This window comes from Artemia franciscana, chromosome 11, assembly GCF_032884065.1.
Source record: "Artemia franciscana chromosome 11, ASM3288406v1, whole genome shotgun sequence".
Classification (NCBI taxonomy): domain Eukaryota; kingdom Metazoa; phylum Arthropoda; class Branchiopoda; order Anostraca; family Artemiidae; genus Artemia; species Artemia franciscana.
The window spans coordinates 40,298,803-40,320,387 of record NC_088873.1 but is presented as its reverse complement, the minus strand read 5'-3'; the positions used below and the strand labels follow the sequence as shown (position 1 = coordinate 40,320,387).

Here is a 21,585-nt window from a genome sequence, read left to right as displayed (position 1 = left end):
ATATGCTTAGACTAGATTAAATTAGGTGTAAGTTACACCAACCAACTGTTAATTTCATTTGTTAGCTAAAAATTGTCGTCCTAGCTGAGTGTTTGGCAAGCTAGAATTGAAATTCTTTATCTATGAGGACAGGGTTTGAGTCCTGGTGTCGTTACCTTTTTGGTTTAGAACGGCAATCAGTCGTGTGACTCTTTAAGCTGAGCCAGAGCTGACCCAACTCTAAATGAATGATTGGAGAGATCTGCAGAATGCAAACAAGAAGGGTATGCGAAAGCGCAGGATGGCTGGCCCCCAACTTCCTGGCTGAAGGGCAATGAAAACGGAGATCAGCACCGCCGGTAGAGACTATAAAGTACAATACCGTATTCTTCAAACTTTACCTTAATTTTCAAAAAGACCTGAATTGAACGGGAGCTGGAAGAATAAAAACAGTTTGGATAAAGTTGCTCGTAAAACCGTTGGCTAACGTTTTTATTAGAACGGCTAAAAAATAGCTATAATGTCTTAAACTGTTGAAATTACATACTGCGTTTTTATTGTAACTTAGTCGGTCATAATAAAAAACTGAAATAAATCTAAAGCATAAAACCTTTCTAGAAAAATGAAAAAATTGAGCCATTTTGTTAAAATTCAGGGGTGGGGGAGAAATGTAACTCCATAAATTTTGAAAAAATACCTCCTTTGGAGGGGGATTCTCATTGAAACTGCTTTTTTTTATTTAAATAAATCTCCATCATTTGGTCTAAAGGAAGCTGACCTGATTATTATTTTTCGTTGAGATCAGTAAGCGCGCTGAGCTTGGTTATGCTTGAAGGATGCGCAGCAGCGTTGCCGACGTTTTCGGTAGAATTTAGAGGTCTTAATATATTGTGCTACATTTGGAAATTTCAGATTTCTATTCATATTTTAGTTTATCGAAAATGTTCTTTCTGTTGCGGCGAATTTTTAAGCTGCTGTTCATATGGTACAATTTGATCTCTTGCGGTACAATTTTAGTCGGAAAACTGTCACAGTTTATTTCAAAGCGTTGGCACTGATGTGCATTTGAATTCACTTAAGTAGTGGGGGTAGAATTTAAAAAAGTCTTGATTTTACTGTAGCACCATATGGCGGAGCTGAGAGGGACATTTCTGTCCGTATTGCAAATGCTCGGGGAGTACTTAGCAGCTTGAAAAAGGCTAAGGAGTAGAAATGAGAAAAAGAGAAAATAGCCACAATAGTCGTTGTGGCTTTTCACAATAATTATCCCTCATCATCAAAAGTCGTTTACCTAGAGCTACTCAGTCACACTTTTAGTCGTCCCGTTATGCCAAGACATCCTAGTCTTTGAATCAGTAGCCTCCTGGAAATGAAAATCCTAGATACACAAAAATCCATATAGCAGAATAGGGAAAAGGAAATAATAAAAGTCCGGAAAATGACAACATGGGAAAATTCTTTGTAACTCTTTGACAATACAGTGTTGTCAAACAGAACTAGAAAAGCGTCAAAACAAGCTTATTTTTAAGACCTTACCTTAGACCTTAGTTCCTCTAGAGCCATCGGTGGCACATAGGGCGTCGACAAAGCCTCTCCATTCGTCTCGCATTGGTACTGCAGCGATGACGTCTTCCCCATTCAGGTATTAGTGAGGTGCCGGCCGTCCTCAGATCTTGGTCATATGTTCGTCTCAATGTATTTTTGGGGCGGCCTCTCTTTCTTCAACCGTCTGGCTTCCATTCACAGGTTATTCGAGGAAGGCGGCTCTCTTCCATACGAAGAACCTGTCCCAGGTATGTCCACCGCCTTCTTTTCAGCAAATCAATGACTGGAGGTTGACCAATTTTTCTGCGTATTTCTGCATTTGTAATTTTTTGTTGCCAGCTTGTATTCAACATTCTTCTGAGGCTCATATTTTCAAATGCAAGGATCATTTTTTCAAGCTGGGTGTTTATTTTCCAACACTCACTTGCATAAAGGAGAATTGAGAGTACATTGCTTTTGAAGAGTCGAAGCTTCAGTCGCATTGAATATTTATTACTCTTCCTAATAGGCTTCAATCTATTGAAGGCACCTGTAGCTTGTCCAATTCTACGTTTAATCTCGTAGAAATGGAAAACCATTCCAAAATTCCATTTTTGGAATTTTCCATTCCTTTTTGTAGAATAAAAAAACCATTTATTTTTAAATGGTTTTTTATTGGATATAAAATAATTAGGGCTAGCTTAGTATTTAGAACGTCAACGTTTAAAAATGCATACAAATGCATACATATTTTACCATTTTCGCAAATATTGTCCTTTTCCATGCGAGTCATGAGCGATATATCCTTAAGCGAGTCATGAGCTTTACAACGGAAAGTGTCACTTCAATGTCAAGCAAGCAAACATTAAATGGAAAAACATTAGTATTATTATTTAAGGTTTATAATTAATTGCCTGATTTTGTTGGGTGAGACTACATGACATCAGTCGTTTTTTTTCTTTTTAAGAGATGTTTATTCTATGTTCTTTGCTCTGTGATCCCAGAGATCAAACAGCATGGTTTGGATTCCCAATTCTTAAGCCCGGAGCATCAATACCCATAAATGAGTCACTGGACCTTAATCTTACGAAGGAAAACTAAGATAAAGTCAACAGCCAAGACAGTAGATATTTAAAAAAATGCAATTTTATTAGCATTACACAATGTAACATAAAAACAGATGATATCCTTAATAAAGGCGTAAAATATGAAACTGTAAAAACACCTAGCGACTCTTTAGCTCTTTATACCGTTTAGTGGCCCGGCCAAAAAATAAACCGAAGACAAAAACTATTGAGAAAACAACTAAAATCATAGCAAGAAAATACAATTTGGAAGGAGAATTTGCAACTTGTTCATAAACTTGCTCCAGAGTTTCAGGATACGCAATCTGAAAAAATCAGAAGCAATTACATTTCAATGTACATAATGAGTAAACAAAAAAGTGTAAGCTCGTGTAAACAAATAAAGTGTAAGCTCGAGCCAATTAAAATACATCAATGCGGCCGAATATACAGTTGCTTCATATCGTTGCCTCTATGACTTACAACTCAGGACTGTGAACAAGGATTGTCCAGTGCATCCTATAACCAGGGAGAGCTGCTGCTCAGCCTGATTCTGTGCCAGTATAAATCGTTATGTTATGCTGAAATCAAGTGCCATCCAAATTAATACAGTAAGGGATTCTTTCAACAAGAAATATTTGAATAGAAGAAAGGCATATCAGTGATAATGATACCCTGTTACCCTGAACTGTAGCATGTTGTAGCAATTTTATAAAATCTTGTTACCCTAAACGGGTACTATGGGTACCCAGTTACCCTGAACCCCTTAACCCATCCCCAGTTCAGAGGATGGGTTAAGGGGTTTGGACCGCCCCCGATATGTCTATCCGAATCATGGAAACGTAATAAAGATGCATAAAAATACATTTTTGATGTTTTTTTGTACACCCCCCCCTCAACCGAAAAAATCCTGGATTAACCAAACCCTTGGAAAACTAAAGGTTCTACGATTATCTTAGTTCTATGACTATCTACCTTAGTTTTTCTGCCATAGGAATGACACATGGATGGGTAACATCCTAATAACCGGGTTAATGCCAGATTTGCCTCTCACTCAATCGGACTTATCTGTCTTGACTTTTTCTTCAATTAGCCATGGCTTGATGCCCACAGCCGTTCGATTTTAATTCAAAACCCACGGACACTTGGCTACAACCCAAATAAGAATAATCTAATATTCATCAAAGCAAATCACTAATTACAATTTACTTGAAATATGGATGAAGATGACATTCTTATAAAATGACAAACAGTTCTTTCGATTATTCAACCTTTTATTGGGATACTTGCGTTGAACCTAGCGCGAGATCAGCTTCACGCTACCTCCTCTATCCTCCTCTTTTTTGTAGTCTTTCGGTATTTCAAATTAAAAGCACTTGATCAAATTGCTTCATATACAGTAATCAGTTGTTTCATCTTTGATTATTTTTCATCATTATGGAATCTTTTTTTTTCAATGAAGATAATATTTTTGGAAAAAAAAAACACAATAAAAGTGCGAGAATATCAGTAATCTGAGCTTGTAATGCTACTTTAAAGAGTACACTTATTTGCACCAGAGTTACTAAAACACCAAAAAATGAAACTCAAGCTAAAAAAAAAGAAAAAGGTGTCACCACTGACTGAATGGAAACCTTTCACCCTCATACTCAACAGATGACCACAACTGAGATTCAACTGAGAGCCCAGCCCTGGACGAACATGACGAACAGAGAAAGCAGATCTTGAATATACTTTAATAGACCTTCCATACCCACCCACCTTCGTCGTCTCATACCCATGGGTACCAACAGTTTCCACTTATATTGTAAAAACAACCTAACACAATATTATGCAGATGATAAAACAACCATATTGATCAATCGGAGTTAGATTATGTTCAGAGAACAGCTTCAGTTCTGAAGAGACGGAGAGATATGCTCATTATTTACAGAAATTCCTAGGGGTAGTGAACAACACTAGCGACCCTGGCGTATTTAGCTGTCTAATTACTTTCCATAAACAATCACGACCTATTAAGGAACTATTAAGGATATATTAAGGACCTTTTCTTGTCTACTTTTGAAAAGAATTGCTCCTCGTTCCTTCTCATACAGAGCTGGACAAATCGGAACTAACAATAAAGTAGTTTACTTTAAAGAAGTCACCGAGCACAGTCGGAGCTACATTTTGGGTGTTCGAAAATGCACATAAATTCATCAAAAATAACTAAACTAACTAAAATAAATAACTAAAATAAAATAACCCCAAACAATAACCTAAATTAACTAATAATAAAATAACGATAAAATAATACTAATAATAAAATAACTTAAAATAATAACCTAAAATAACTAATAATAAAATAAAATAATAATAAAAATAAAATAAGCTTTACTTGTCGCCATGAACTTTCACAGAGATTTTTCGACTGTTGCATGGTTGTTTGATGCTTCATGAAGCAACGTAAATCACGTTGCTTTTAGGAACATTTTCCTTCGAGACTGTATTTCATTATGAAATGATACATTAGAGTCATAACCAACTTTTGTTCTTATAACACACATGTCATCTCTGGAACACGTATTGCGTTATTTTTTTAGAGTAAACACAGGTCAAAAAATATGCATCAACTGGTCAGAGGTACAGCATAGATCATGTACCTTTCGCCACTTTATGTTGTAATTTTGACTACTTTCATAAATAAGTACAAAAACAAACAGGAACACAAATACTACTTGTTCTCCAGCAAGTATCAACTATTCTAGATTAAATATTGACAAATCAATTTCAAATCAGGTCAGTATCACCTAGTTTCTTGTGATATTTAATTTTGTAAATTACTTTCATTAAGTCTCTTACTTCTGCAAAAAAATTTTACACTCCTTTTGCCAGCGAACTTTACAACACCAAAAGTGCTTTTAAAAATTCTATTTCTTTCAATTTTTTTTTTATCTTCCAAATTTGTGTCATATTCTTCATTATCATCCATCAGCAAATCAGTATTTGCGTCAGAATCACATGTTGAATCAACCTGAAGTAACTGTTTTTTTTTTATCTTGGCCTACCCGACTCACTTTTCTTTTTCATCTTCTGCTTATCAATTTCTTCCGCTTAGCTTATAAATCAACTTCCCGCTTGGTAGCAGGTTACTAAACAAAATTCCTATTATCGGGTACATTCGCTAAAAAAGTTATAGACCCCCCAGATACACTAATTTAAACTTTTTTTCTTAGCTCAATGTGTCCGGAATTAAACGGGCTTTCTTTTTTAATATAAAAAAGAAAAAAGTTTCTAGTTTTTAGCTTTTCTGTTAGAAATTTGTTGACAAAAATCTATTTTTGTTAAACTGCAGTAAAAAGTTGCACTACTTTTTTTTTTTTAAACAAAAATCATATTCATGTAGCCCCAAGTCTCTTCTTTCTATTGACGAAAGAGTACGCTGAATTTGACCAATCTTATCTATAAAAAAAAAAAAAAAAAAAAAAAAAAAATAGAATCGTCGATCCCCATTATAGGCCAAATTTGGTGTTTTTGGCCTATATCTCAGAAACACCCAAACGACGAACATGCGCCCTACGATATTCGCTTTCAGCATGGTCGACTACCACGGGTTCCGCCCTTAACCTTTTTGTACCTTCCGGCATGGGTACCAATCGAAATAAGCAAGATACAGAATCTGGCGCTCTGACTAAATATTGTCAACAGATATGAAAAAGGCATTACCAAGGTCATTAATCTATAAATTACTTTTGGGCTATTAAATAATTTTTTTTATTCACCCGGCTTTCTTTTACAGTCAATCGGATGTTAATAAAAATAAGCTTTGAAATTAACATGGGGACATTACATAAAAATTTTTCATTTTTACATATTAGATAAGATAGTATCTATTTTTTTTTTATTACAGGCTTCAAGGCACCATCATAAGTGATGATATGCAGCTAACTCATGTAATCACCTCGATTTTTACTTTTTGAGGTTTTTATTAAATCTTCTCTTGAACACCACAAGAGAAGGATTTTCTGGGATTACCACTACTGGGAGGCCATTCCAGCTGGCGACGGATCGTCGGGTGAAACTCGTCCTAACATATTCCTGGAGGAGTGCACCCTGTACAAGGTGGTCCTATAGAGCTGTATTTTGGCGAGTTGATCGCAAAGCCTTTATTCCGTCTGGAACGAGTTCCAATAACCCCCTAGAAGGAGTATAATGCATATATTTGTACAGCGTCAACTTGTGATGCGATGTTAAAAATATCCTAGAGAGACTGCAGGAATTTGGCATCAGAGCTGCTAGAAATTGCTGCGGTTTTGGACGGTTTTGAACACGTTAAAGGCGAGCGACGTGGGTAACTGATGTACCAGCAAAGAGAGGACGTGCATATTCTTTGAGTGGTTAGACACATGAAAAATACATGAAATATAAAGATTATATTTCGTGTATATTTCATTCAGACATAATGCACGCGTTTTCAAATATATGTCACTTACATATATACATCATTCTGAAACCCCCGCAAGGTTCTATAGGACTAGAATGCAGGAAATTTGTAAGTTCGGCAACTGAATTACCGTAGAAAAAAATGTTATTCCCGTGTGATCATCGGTAACAACGTAGAGTTTAAGAGTTATACTCTCAAGATTTTTAGATTTTTTTTACATCAAATGTTGACAATCACTTTTTGATAAGAAAAGTGATAGTATTTAAACAAAACACTTACTTTTTGTGAAGAGTCAAAAAGCTTAACACGAAGTTCAAGCAGTTCTTTGCAGGGTGGGTCAAGTGAAGAAGGGTTGGAGGTCACATGAACCATCAAACAGTTAACGACTAAAAGAAACAAAGCAATTTAGAAACAGTAGGTTCTTCTTCTGTCAAATTTTACATGAAAAATAAATACTTATAAAATAAGTAAGAATAAAACCTGACACTCCTTGAAGTTTACTGACGAAGATTCGAACCCAGTACTTTTGTAACCTAATGTAGACTCAAGCCCTAAGTCGGAACTTTTCTCTTAAAACGGTGGATAGGGATGGGGGGCAGTTAACCTTTAAAAATTGAATATACACAGAGCATATTCAGAGCACTAGATCATTAAAAAATCGAATATAAATAAATACATATTAAAAAAAAAATCATTTTCAGAAAGGACAAAGAAGCAGGAAATAATTTTTGTCTCTAGATTCTATGAAAGTAAGTAGAAATGAGGAGCGAGAAAAAAATTGTTCCTCAGTTTTTTTTCTTTTTGGACTCCTGGCAAGGTAATTTAAATAATATATTGATTACCTAATATAGAATTAGAAAACAAAGTATATAATTAAATAATATAATAGTAATAACATACTAATATGCAATAAAAATATAAAACTAACTCAATAAAAAACATAATAATAATAAAATAATAATAATAATATAATAATATAACTAAATTAACTAAATATTAAATTTAAAGTCATAAAATACAGAAGCATAGAAGAGTCAGTTTTTCTAGGCAATTACTACAGCATGTTCATACATGATCAGCTATGTGCAAATTATTAGGCATTCATTCATTAGAGAACTTATGGATAACTATGAAAAAATTAGAGTTCACGAAGCTGTCAGAAATCATTATAACTAAAAATGATTGTAATTCAGCTCACCCCCAACCAAATTTATATTTATTTTACTTACTCTCATGAATAATATCAAGTATTTAATTTACAACTACCCAAATGTATAATATGCTTATATATCGATCAACAGAAGTGGAGTTGGTTGCCAGCCAGAAATCAATGAAAGAGAATTCACCAATTAGATTGAGCAAGTATTCTTTGCCTTGCAATAGATTTTGCCTCTGCTATTTCGGTTTTTATTAGATATTAAATAAAAAAAAAATATTTTTTTTCCTTCTATATGGGAGTCCCTTCTTTATGAGAAAAAAACAAGTTTTTTTTTAACTGAAAGTAAGTAAGTTTGACTCTTTCTCTCAACTCTACTTTTTAAAACAGTAAAAACCTTTAGCGTAAAGAGCGGAGCGTTGATGAGGAAGCAGCCCCTTTCATATAAAAAGGAATTTCTGTTCGTTTTAAGTTTTAATGTCGCTCCTTACTTTCAGTTAAAAAAACTTTTTTATTTATTTAATTTCTGAACGTTTTTGAATCAATGCATGTTTTGATGTTGGCTCTCCGCAGAGGAATAATTAAAACGAAATTTGTATATTTTTTTTGACTAAGTGGCTTTCTCATAGTTTTGATCGAATAATTTTGCGAAAAACGGGAGTGGGGGAGGAAGATTAGTTGCCCTTCGAATTTTGGTTACTTAAAAAGGCAACTAGAACTTTTAATTTTTTACGAATATTTTTATTAGTAAAAGATATATGTAACTTATAAATTAGCTTACGTAACGAACTTTTGTATTCTCATGTTCTTATTACATTTATGAGGGGATTTACCCCCTCGTCAGTGCCTCGCTCTTTACACTAAAGCTTAAATTTTGTTCCAATTCATTAAGAATGACCCCTGAGTCACAAAAGCCGTAGAATAAATAATTCAAATTACTTAAAATACTTTAGCGTAAAGAGCGAAGTATTAGGAGGAGGTGAGCCCCTCATATGCGTAAAATTTCTGTTAGTTTTAAGTTTTAATGCTGCTCCTTACTTCCAGTTGAAAAAAACTTTTTCATATTTAATTTTTCATTGTTTTTTTTTTTAATAATGCTAGAAAATCCTGCGCTGCCTTCATGGAAATTTTCTTCCCCCATGACAAATTCCTCGATGGAAAGTTCCCCCAACATATCCCCCTCTTCTCAACCCCTCCCCCAACAAAAAAATCCCCCTGAAAACGTCTGTACACTTCCCAATAACCATTACTATATGTCAAATTACTATACTGGTCAAAGTTTGTAACTTGTAGCCCCTCCCACGGGGACTGTGGGGGAGTAGGTCGTCCCCAAAGACATAGTAATAATGTTTTTCGACTACGCTGAATAAAATGACTATCTCAGAATTTTGATTCGTAGACTTTGGGAAAAAATGAGCGTGGGAAGGGGTCTAGGTGCCCTCCAATTTTTGTGGTCACTTAAAAAGGGCACTAGAACTTTTCATTTCCGTTAGAATGAGCCCTCTCGCAACATTCTAGGACCACAGGGTCGATACGATCACCCCTGGAAAAAAAAAACAAACAAATAAACACGCATCCGTTATCTGCCTTCTGGCAAAAAATACAAAATTCCACATTTTTGTAGATTGGAGCTTGAAAATTCAACAGTAAGGTTCTCTGATACGCTGAATCTGATGGTGTGATTTTCGTTAAGATTCTATGACTTTTATGGGGTGTTTTCCCCTATTTTCTAAAATAAGGCAAATTTTCTCAGGCTCGTAACTTTTGATGGGTAAGACTGAGCTTCATGAAACTTATATATTTAAAATCAGCATTAAAATGCGATTCTTTTGATGTAGCTATTAATATCAAAATTCCATTTTTTAGAGTTTTGGTTACTATTGAGCCGGGTCGCTCCTTACTACAGTTCGTTACCACGAGCTGTTTGATGCGCAAAGGTTGTCTTACAGCCAAACTAGCCAACACCAAAAGGTGTTACAGCCAAAACCAAAAGGTTGTCTTACAGCCAAACTGTCTAAAGACTGGGCGAAAATATTGATGGAGTCTTTTAATATTAAATTGTTATAAACTAGGCTTAAGAAAATATCTCCTGTGTCTCTATTTATAGCCAAATTTCTTTATATATATATATATATATATATATATATATATATATATATATATATATATATATATATATATATATATATATATATATATCTTTTGCGGTACGCCCCTGCCCCATAGCAAATTACGCCTCTCGTCTCAAATATGTCTCAACTTCTTTTTTTTTTATTCTTGTGCGCTTTTATCCACAAGGTGACGTGAGCGCCATTGCGTCCTCGAGCACGAACAGCAAATTGAATCGAGTTTCTGAATCTGAGCATAAACAGTAAGAAAAAAAGAAAAGAAACCTTTATCCAGAAAAACATGTTGGTACAAATATGATTCAGAAACTCGAAATTCAGAAGACTCGAAAACCAATAATAAACATGATTTATGAAAGCGACTCAAAAAAAAGAAGCAGATTTGCCAATCGGTAACATGTGCCACGAATTCTTTTCATAAAATGTCTAACCTGATTTAATCTTACAGCTGAAAAAATTACGAACAGAAATATAGCAGTGTATTAAAGGTATACAATAGCATCCAGAAACATTAACAAAAGCAACCCCAGTGAACCCACTTAAAACAACGGTAAGCCAATAAAACATAAGAAATAAGAAATAATAGACTACCTTTCTTTCGCTCTTTGTCGGAATTCCTTTCCCTAGTTTTAAAGATTCAATTTTCAGCAATATTACCCCCTAAAATCAATAAGTATTTCTTGGCAATAGGCCAAAGCAAAAGTTTCAAAGAGAATGGCATTGAGGGAGCGTGTATGCCAGTGTGTTGACCTAAGGTGACAACTCAGCGAAGAGTTTGTACTGGTAGTAACTGAATTGGTCAACGGTAGAAAGGTCTCATCAGTACCTGGGCAGAAAAAAAAAAACAGCTCTTATCAAGGAGAAACCTATTATAGTCTATTTGGGGCGTAGGTTCATGTACATTCGCAGTCTTGTCTTTCTCATAACATCATCATCCCTATATTTCGCAAATAGGGAAATAAAAAAACGAGGAACAAAAAACACATATTTCGGAATTTGTCCATTATTTAGCCAATCACAATTCGAATCAACTCAAGTTGATTCGAGTTACAGATGTATGGGTTGACACAACGGAGACGCTTGGGAGATGGGTAAGATATATAATTTGAGGCTTTATTTTTGTACATTTGGGGTTATGGGTTAAGTATAGCGGGTCTGCATGCAAAATGTAACCTAACCAAAACCATCTAAACATTTAATTAAAATATAGCTACAATGTTGTTTCCCACTGAGCCGAAGCTAATTATTTCCAAGTACAGACGCCAATAAACCGGTTATTGCATGACATTGCAGATCTAAATTCTTGGTGTTTACTGAATAATGGACAAGTACCCATATTTCTATAGTGGTGTTTCCAGGCACCGGGTTTGAAACACGTTTTGAGCGGGTTCGACAAAACCGTTTTCACGGCTATCGTATGCCCCAGTGCCCAGTATGCCTCACGGTACCCCAGTAAAAGTATAAAGCGTTTTCATCTTACGGGTTCCAAGCGTATTGGACACTGGTTTCTCAAAACAGAAACGCGCCAGAATAGCAGGGTTGAACACGGGTTCTGAGAAGGCATTTACCCATGTTTAACAAGCACAGCTTAGATAGAAATACAGTTTTGAAAACTCGATTTATTTTTGGGACACAGTGCGCTGTAGCGATACTAGCGGCTGGGGACAGGAAACTGTTTCAGATATTGGTATCTAAGCTGTGTATACAACAAAACAAAATTGCGTTCCCGCCTATGGGGTTGTAGTACGATCTACGCGTCGGAGCGCGGGCTTGGAGGAGGCGCCAAGTTAAGAGCTCTGTACCAAAAGCTTCTCTTGGGCGAGATAGGAGTTTTCATAACTGAATTGGTATCTAAGCTGTGTTAACAAGCCACTCAAAACTCTTGTGCAACAACCAGTGCCGAACTCCGTGCTGGATGTGAGTGGTCTGAAAACGAGGCTTTTGCCAGGCATAACGCTGTTAGGTTTTACGAACAAGTATTTAAAGAACATCCAGGACAACCTCCCCCGCCCAAATCAATTCTGACATTAAACAGCTGGGCCAAAAAAGATTAAGATATGCATACAAGAATGAATTTATCATTTACAGTATAAGGCTTCTAGGCGAAAACGATCAGTCCTAAGGAACAAAAGACAAATAAGGAAAAAAAAACCTTGAAGAGAAAAAGTAGATAAACATACGTCTTCCTTCTCCAGGCATGATGCTGTTACACTTTGTGAGCAAGTCCTTGGAACACGCTTTATGCAGAATAGGATCAGCCTGGATGTCGACTTTAGATGCTTCGACGAGTCTTGCCACAAGGACATTACAACTGCCTCGAAGTTGTTTGGCAAGAAATGCTTTCTTAAGACATTCTTCCACACTTCCATCCTCTTTATTTCTTCCTTCATCTTCTATTTCTTTCGAACAAAATTGGGACATCTAGAGGAAATATAAATTTGTAATTAGCAGAGGGAGGTAACAAAAACAAAGATAGCATTTGAATGAACAACAATTTGCCTTATAGGTTTCCCAATATCATAGACTATGTAAATCACGTGAGCCTGTACGTTCGCCCTTGTAGCCTACGCTAAAATACTCCGAACAGTAAAATGTGAAATGAAGTACTGTAGACAATTTCTCGTCTTTTGACGAAAGAAGAAAAAAGGTCTGTTGATTGCCAAAACAAGATGGGGAAGGTGAATTATTGATATTTGTTTTCAAAAAGATGGTGGTTTGGTTTGGGTTCACGAAATCTAAGGAGCACTAGCCTGAATTAACTAACTGAATGAAAGCTGACAGTAGGTCAACTTTCTATTAAATAACATTGAATGACTAGGTACATACGTATTATACCGACCACACTGTTGTTCTTAATCTGTTTAAAGCCGGTTTCTCTGTGTTGTCTCGGAGATAATTAGATTAGCCTGAGTGAGATAAACTACTATGAAGGTATATTTTAATCAAATATTTAATATATGGAGTTGGTTAGGTTGGGTATTTAATATAATACGTTCTGGGCGGCCTGCTTATCACAATTATCCGTCCGTATTTTTCATATTTTTTTTTACTAAAGTATTATATTTTATTGACTAATCTAACTCCACTTCTTGAATGTGGTCGGTATGATATGTAAGCACCAAGTATTAAATTTGAAACCTCCGCCAAGACATGATTTTATTTCCTATTCTCAGTTGACATAAATAATGCACAAATCAAAGGCTAAAGAGCAAAATGTCTGCTTGATGTTGATTATCTGTCGACTTTTAAATGCTAAATTAAACGCAACTCATATCTTTGACATACCGGATACACAGAAAACTAGATTCACATTTTAAATTGGTGCGCAAGGAAGGGAGATTCACTTATATACAGTTGCTAATAAAGCGACAGTTTAAAATGCTTAGATCTTACAGTTTTATTGTATGTTCCTCGGTCTGTATATCTTGACTTCACGACCCCAAACTTCGAAAAAAAGGAACAAAACTAGGCATATTTTTTAAGATCTAGATAGCATTTAGTTTTTATAAAGAATAATAGATTGATCAGTTTTAGTCAGTTATTCCAGTTAAAGCGAATAAGCTAAGTGAGAAAAAAAAAAAAAAAACTCAAACTAAGTATGAAGGCAAACGTTTCGGCAAATCCTAATTGAAATTAAGTTCAAAAAATAATCTGGGTAAAAATAAGTCCCAAAACGAGATCACAAGGATTCCTTCTCCACGTAAAATATATGAGAAGACCTCTGCTTCAAATTTTCTTTTTTTTTAATACCAAGGACAAAAAAAAAAACTCTAGACCGAGGGTTGGGTTTATTCATACCTGACAACAACATTGTCTTTTGGCTATTAAAAAATTATGAGTTTTTTGCGCAGTATCACATTTTGTTAGTGTTACCACGTTGAACCGAGAAAAACAAATAAGCAAAACAATTAGTTAGATTTGACAGCGGTTTGGTCCGTAAAAATTCAAATATTAACAGTCTGTTGAATCCCAAAGACAACTACATCTTCTATGAAAATCTACACTTTTTTTGTTTGGTTGATTTTTGTTTGTTTCGGGGAGGGGGTATAAAAGGATCTTTTTGGGTGAGGTTAACCAAAAAACTGATCAGAAATTGCTTTATATTCATTTTTGTTACGCTTTTACGAGTTGGACAAAAATTTTTAGGGGAAGAGTTCAAACCCTCTAACACCCCTTCCCCCCCAAAAAAATTCCGACTTGTAGAAACTTAAGAAAATGTATATATACAGATTATTTATGCGTTCATTTTTTTGTAAAGCAGCCAAAAATATACCCCCTCCTGAACGAAGATTCTGGCTACGGCCTTGAATGTAATACAAAATGTTCACGACTAGAAGCAGAGCGTGTAGTATGATAAGCATAAAAAACCTTGAGCCCAACGCAAAATTTGAGGCGTAAGGGCCCTAACCCCTCCTAAAAAGCTTTCGAAATTTTAGCTCAATCCACCAGACGTGAGACAAAACAGGGTAGATACCATTCCCTAAAAAATTGTCACCGTTTTAATGAAACCTACCATCAGAATTTTTTTCGGAACGGGAAATACCTGCTTGGCTTCTGGTATCCGTTGTACAAAGCCACGCAAATGTTTTCAGAGCCGAAGATTAGCGATTGGCGAGGAGTTACGAATCAATAATATATGTAAATTTTTAAAATGACTAGTCAAACACAACTAAAAACTGTTATGAAAACGAGCACTGAAAACAATGAACAAGAACAGAAAGAAAAGAAACCCTAAGAAAAACAATAACACAACAACTAGAGAAAAAATATAACCAGAGAATAACAGCAGTCGTTAAATTTAAAACTCTGACAGTATCCTAAAGTAAAATATTGTATATCCTGCTTAAAAATACGCGAAGAGCAAAATAATAGGGACTGTGATGAAAACTGCCTAGTATGTAATAGAATTATCTAGTCCAAATTAAAAACTATATATTTCTGTCGGTTTATCCAGGATTTTGGTTCGTAGGTATTTTTCGGGAAATGAGGCTTACAAAAAAACATAAAAAAACGCTTCAAAAGTTTGTTTATATGCAATTTTTTAGGTTGATTTTTTTTTGGGGGGGGGGTCAAACACTAAAATATCCCCCCCTGGATACGGGCTTGATTTCTGTACGTATATCCGAAATATATACAACCATAAAACTAAACACAGTAACGATATAATATTTACAATTCAAGTGTAAGTAAAATATGGAATTATCGAGTAAAATAAAATGTTATTCCCCATATGTTAAATACAACCCTATTTGCTTGCAGATGGTAAAACGACTCACATTCGTATATCATTGACTCCTCAAGTATGACTTTCTTAGGTTATGTAGGATATGTAGGGTAGTAGAAGTTTACAAGTAGGTGTGAGGTTAAAGACATCTCTCCGAACCCTTCATTAGGCTGTCTATCTATTTCTGAAAGTTTCATTCACCTTACACAACATTCCTTCCATTTCTTGAAAAGCTTGTGTCCTGGAGGGGATAAGGGGCAGATAAGGCTGCTTAAAAACGCCTCCCTGGCTTTATATTCAGTCACCTCTCAGAGTATTTCTTCCATTTCTTGAAAGGCTGGAATCCTGGAGGGGATAAGGGCCGGAAGTTGGTGCTTGAAAACACCTCCCAATCATTAGATCCATTTCTGTAAGTTTAGTTTACTTTTCAGAACATTTCTTCTACTTCTTGAAACGCTTGTGTACTGGAGAGGATAAGGTGCGGGAATGCTACTTATAGACACTTTAGATTCATTTCTGAAAGTTTCATTTACCTCACAGAACATTTCTTCCACTTCTTCAGAGGTTTGTGTCCTTGAAAGGATATTATGTAGAAGTGGGTGCTTGAAAACACCTTCCTGCTTCGTAGATGCTGCAGAAAAACAACATACCAAAAACTTGTACAGGAAATATAACCTTAATAACAATCTCAAAGATCCATTGAGTCCTACAACACAAGCAAAACGTCAAAAATCGGGATATTTATTCCAACAGACGGCTAATTTACAATAAAAACTTGCGACGGATCTTCTTTTTGATTCCTTCCACACTTTGCTTTAAGGGGTTGATTTAACTGGCATCCGGACGGCTCATTTCTGTGATTTAAATATCCTAAGTCCAACATTTTTTGGTTGGAACAAAATTAATAATTTGGATTATCAAACAGTTACCAATGGATACCAATAGTTACATCAAAAGAATCGCATTTTAATGCTGATTTTAAATATATAAGTTTCATCAAGATTATTTATACCCATCAAAAGTTACGAGCCTGAAAAAATTTGCCTCCTTTTAGAGAATAGGGGGAAACGTCCCCTAAAAGTCATACAATCTTAATGAAAATCACACCATCAGATTCAGCGTATCAGAGAACCATGATGTAGAAGTTTCAAGCTCCTATCTACAAAAACGTGGAATTTCGCATTTTTTGCCAGAAGACAGATCACGGATGCGTGTTTATTTGTTTTTTTTTGTTTTGTTTTTTCAGGGGTGATCGTATCGACTGAGTGGTCCTAGAATGTCGCGGAGGGCTCATTCTAACGGAAATTAAAAGTTATAGCGCCTTTTTAAGTGACCAAAAAATTGGAGGGCACCTAGGCCCCCTCCCACGCTCATTTTCCCCAAAAGTCACCGGATCAAAATTCTGAGATAGCCGTTTTATTCAACATAGTCGAAACACCTAATAACTATGTCTTTTGGGACGACTTACTCCCCCGGAGTCCCCGTGAAAGGGGCTGCAAGTTACAAACTTTGACCTGTGTTTACATATAGTAATGGTTACTGGGAAGTGTAACAGACGTTTGCAGGGGGATTTTTTTTTGTTTAGGGGGAGAGTTGGGGGGGGGGTTACGTTGGAGGATATTTCCATGGAGAAACTTCTCATGGGAAAGAGAAATTCAATGAAGGGGGCGCAGGATTTTCTAGCATTATTTGAAAAAACAATGAAAAAATAAATATGAAAAGTTTTTTCTACTGAAAGTAAGGAGCAGCATCAAAACGTAAAACGAACAAAAATTATTACGCATATGAAGGGTTTACCTCCACGTTACACTAAAGTTTACGCTAAAGTATTTTTAGTAATTTCAACTATTTATTCTAAGGCCTTTGTGATTCAGAGGTCATTATTAAGGAATTGGGATAAAATTTAAGCTTTAGTGTAAAGAGTGAGGTGTCAACGAGGGTTGAACCCCCTCATATACGCAATAAAAACAAACAAATATAGAAGTTCGTTACGTAAGTTAATTCGTAAGTTACGTATATTTTTTACCAATGAAAACGTTTGTAAAAAATTAAAAGTTCTAGTTACTTTTTTAAGTAATCAAAAAATTGGAGGGCAACTAGGCATCCTCCCTCGCTCCTTTTTTCTCCAAATATTCCGATTAATCGCAATTAATTAATATGCAAATTTCGTTATTATTTATGTGCGGAGAGCCAAGATCAAAACATGCATTAATTCAAAAATGTCCAGAAATTAAATAAAAAAAACAAGTTTTTTTAAATGAAAGTAAGGAGCAACATTAAAACTTAAAACGAACAGAAATTACTACGTATATGAAAGGGACTTTTCCTCCTCAACGTCCCGCTCTTTATGCTAAAGTTTCTTACTGTTTTAAAAATAGAGTTAAGAGAAAGAGTCAAACTTTAGCGTAAAGAACGAGGCGTTGGGGAGGAAAAGCCCCTTTCATATACGGAGTAATTTTTGTTCGTTTTAAGTTTTAATGTTACTCCTTACTTTCATTTAAAAAAACTTCTTTTTTTTTTATTTAATTTTCCTAAAAGATCACGGTCAACTAGTTTAGAAATCAAAAGGATATTCTCGAAGAGGAGGGAAATTTTAATTCCCCTCAAAGCAAGTCGATTTTACTAATTTGTTACACGCACTTTAGTAGGCCTGCAGAGGAAGATCCTGCTTCCTGGATCTGGCTCAAAAGATTCAGTTTTAAGGAAAATTTGGGCCAGAAAAGGACATTTTCAGATCTCCCGACTTTCACTAAAAGTTGAGCGTATATTCCTAAACTTTCCCAATTCAACAAGAATTTTCACGGGGGGGGGGGAGAACATACACAAGGGATAATTGGCCTCACCTAGCTATACAAATGCGTAAGAGTTCAAATCTTGCCAGGAACAATAAAATTTTTTTTTTAGTACGGAAGAGGACCTTATCAAGGACACCTCCGAGATATTTTAAAGAGGGAAGGGGCGATTTTATGTTAATAATTAAGGTATACCTTTAATTAAAATATACCTGCATAGTTACCGTTTATCTCGCTCAGGCTAAGCTGATTATCTCCGAGTGGACACAAAAACCGGTTTCATAACAGATCAAGAACAAAGCGTGGTCGCTAAAATGTGCAAATACCCAATTTTCTAGTGATTAAGCGCAATGCTAATAATCAAAGCAATTTATGTGTGTCTATAGCTTGTAGTATCTGATGATATACTAACATTGATTGGATTTTAAATAGATCCTAGGACAAGGGGGAAATACACAGGGACCTAGGTTTCGAAGTGAAGTTTGCATTGTTATTCCCTTTTCCACGAGGGGGAGTATTTCTCGGCCCCTCCTTGGGAACACATATGGCTCTTGATGGCTTAAAAAAATTTGTTATTAAGTCCAAATACCAACATTGCCACACATTTAAACATCTAACATCTATCTACCGTTGTAACTGTTTTTTCTTGTTTTTGTTTTTTTTCAGAGATTAAAACCGTGTGTAAGGATTTAGAAAATCAAAATGGTGAGTGCGGTATTTAAACGACATGATACATTTACCAAAGACAAAAGAATCAAAATGATAAATGTGTAAACTTGTGGTTGATAGTGAACACCATCTTCAAAAATATCAAACCTTCACACCACCCCCCCCTTAAAGAGTTCAGGTATCCACCGTTTTATCGTAAAAATAACTGTTCATGTCGATCTGACCTATCAATATGCCACAACCACTAATCAACACTCAAAAATAGATTACAATATCAAACAAACCGAAAGAATTAACGGGTCTTATTATAACAAGCAACAATTGCATCACTTGATTCTTGTAAGAAAAATTCTATGAATTACACAATGACTTATAGCCAGCATTGTAGCCGGATCTTGTTTATGTTTTGATCATTTTGGTTCAAGAGAACGCTCGATACATAGAAGTATTCGTCGAATCCAAGCCCCAAAGCGTAATAAATAACAACACAGACACACGGAACAATATAGAAGGGTGAACTAACCCCTTTTAAACCAGTTTGGATTTGGATGTCAGACAGTTCAGTTTACTGTTTGTGTATGAAAATTGTAGCTATGAGATGGCAGTGTGGTTAGCTGGTTGCGTGGAATAAACGCAGCCTCACCCATCCTGCCTCTTATGGGTACAGAAAAACATCTTGGGAATAATTATGGATTTTCTTAATTTTACGTTTAATATAGCTGCTTTGTGAATTGGCAGTGTGAATAGCTGGTTGCGTTTTTTTCTCAACTCGCAGCCATTACTCACACTCCCTCCTTGGGAAGCAGGAAATACTACAATGTGGAAGAAGAAATAAGGTAAAATTGCATATATTGATACAGGCACGTAACACAATTTATTCTGGGGGCACCTCGAGAGGGGAAACGCAACTAATGCTGAGGTGAAAAAGCGATATGTAAGAACAATACTACAGGGGAATGACAAGGGCCAGAGGTCCCTCCAGATACCTTAGTGTAACGATTTATATTTGTATAACTTGATGCTTACCCGGAGCAAGCTTGTTCCATTAGGCTATAGGCCTTAATATGCCTTAGGCCTTAATATGCCTATAGGCCTTAACCTTGTTCCTTTAGGCCTAGCTCTTAAAGCTAATTGACATCAGATCTTGAAATATTATTGGACAGATTAGGCGTATTAAGACCATGTTCAGGGTGAGGGGTTACCAGGTTTGACCAAAATTGTGTCCAAGTCATAAAAAAGTAACAAATTTTTGACGCATTTTTTTTTAATTGGTAAAATTCTAGTTTATTGACTTTTGGCTATCTCGGGAAGGGGTTAGGTTAGGAAAATGAAACTTTCAGGGATGGGTCTAAAGGCTAAAGTTCATCCCTGGAAGGTATTTTGAAGTATCTACCTCTACTCCCTCTTCCTAGAGGGTCGTCACCTTTGATGACCTTTAAAAATATGTGTTATAAAAGTGAAACCTTGCAAAATAGATCTTCTGCTTGAATGGAGTACAACAAAATTGTTTTTAGCTTCACAACTTTGCTCAATCCCAATTTATAAGGTTTTAAAGATATGCAAATACATTTCCTAAATTTTGAACAAAACAGCGGTAAAATTCTAGTTAATTGACTTCTTGCTATCTCGAAAAGGGTTTAGGCTAGGAAAATGATACTTTCAGGGATGGGTCTACAAGCCAAAGTATGTCCCGGGAAGGTATTTAAAAGTACCCATCTCCACTCCTTCTCCCTCTAGAGGGCCCTGAAATTTGCCTACATGACAGGTCCATACCTATTGAAATTTTGACAAAACAACGTTTTACCTTAATTTTCAGTTACTAGTTGCTTTTTCTCTGCCTTTAGTTCTGAAAATGCAATTCCTGTTTTTTGAGTAGAATTTTGAGCCATATCAATGTTTTTTTTTCAAAATTTAGGAAATGTATTTGCATATCTTTAAAACCTTATAAAATGGAACTGAGCAAAGTTACGAAGCTGAAAACAATTTTGTTGTACTCCAATTAAGCAGAAGATCTATTTTGCAAGGTTTCACTTTTATAACACACATATTTTTAAAGGTCATCAAAGGCCAGGGCCCTCTAGAGGGAGAAGGAGTGGAGGTAGTTGCTTCAAAATAACTTCCCGGGACATACTTTAGTCCGTAGATTCATCCCTAAAAGTTTCATTTTCCTAACCTAAACCATTTCCGAGATAGCAAGAAGTCAATTAACTAGAATTTTACCGCAAACTAAATTGATTTCTGTCTTTGTGGTTATGAAAACAGTTTTTCTCCGCAAAATTCTCGGAGTGTTCTGAATAATGAACAAGTACCTTTAATGTTAATTTTAATGGTTTGTTCACGTTTTTGGCAATTCATCCCCAGCCCTGGTAATGGTCTTGGTCCATCAGAAAAGCAGAAAAGAGCAAGACATATTAGCTTGGTAATAGGTTTTTGGAGTTTATTCTTGCCCCTGGATTCATTCCTAAAAGTTCCCACCTAACTCAACTAGTTTACAGGATAGCAAGAAGTCACTATACTAGAATTTTACCAAAATAATTCATTGATTCAAAAACAGGTAAAAATGGTGAAAACCAGGCAAATATGATTGATACTTGCTGCATATTACAAATTAAGAATTCCATAATTTTT

At 35.5% G+C, this 21,585-nt stretch overlaps 1 protein-coding gene across 1 annotated transcript in view; it reads right to left on the bottom strand.

The window, feature by feature from the left end:
* Positions 1–2,631: 2,631 nt before the first annotated feature.
* Positions 2,632–21,585, bottom strand: part of LOC136033219 (Golgi apparatus protein 1-like) — a 123,581-nt gene continuing 104,627 nt past the window's right edge. The window contains exons 15-17 of the mRNA XM_065713929.1: positions 12,453–12,693; positions 7,270–7,376; positions 2,632–2,893 (exon numbers count right to left, since the gene is read on the bottom strand). Coding sequence (XP_065570001.1) covers positions 2,729–2,893; positions 7,270–7,376; positions 12,453–12,693 — 513 coding nt within the window. The 3' untranslated portion in view covers positions 2,632–2,728. The remainder of the gene's footprint in view (positions 2,894–7,269; positions 7,377–12,452; positions 12,694–21,585) is intronic.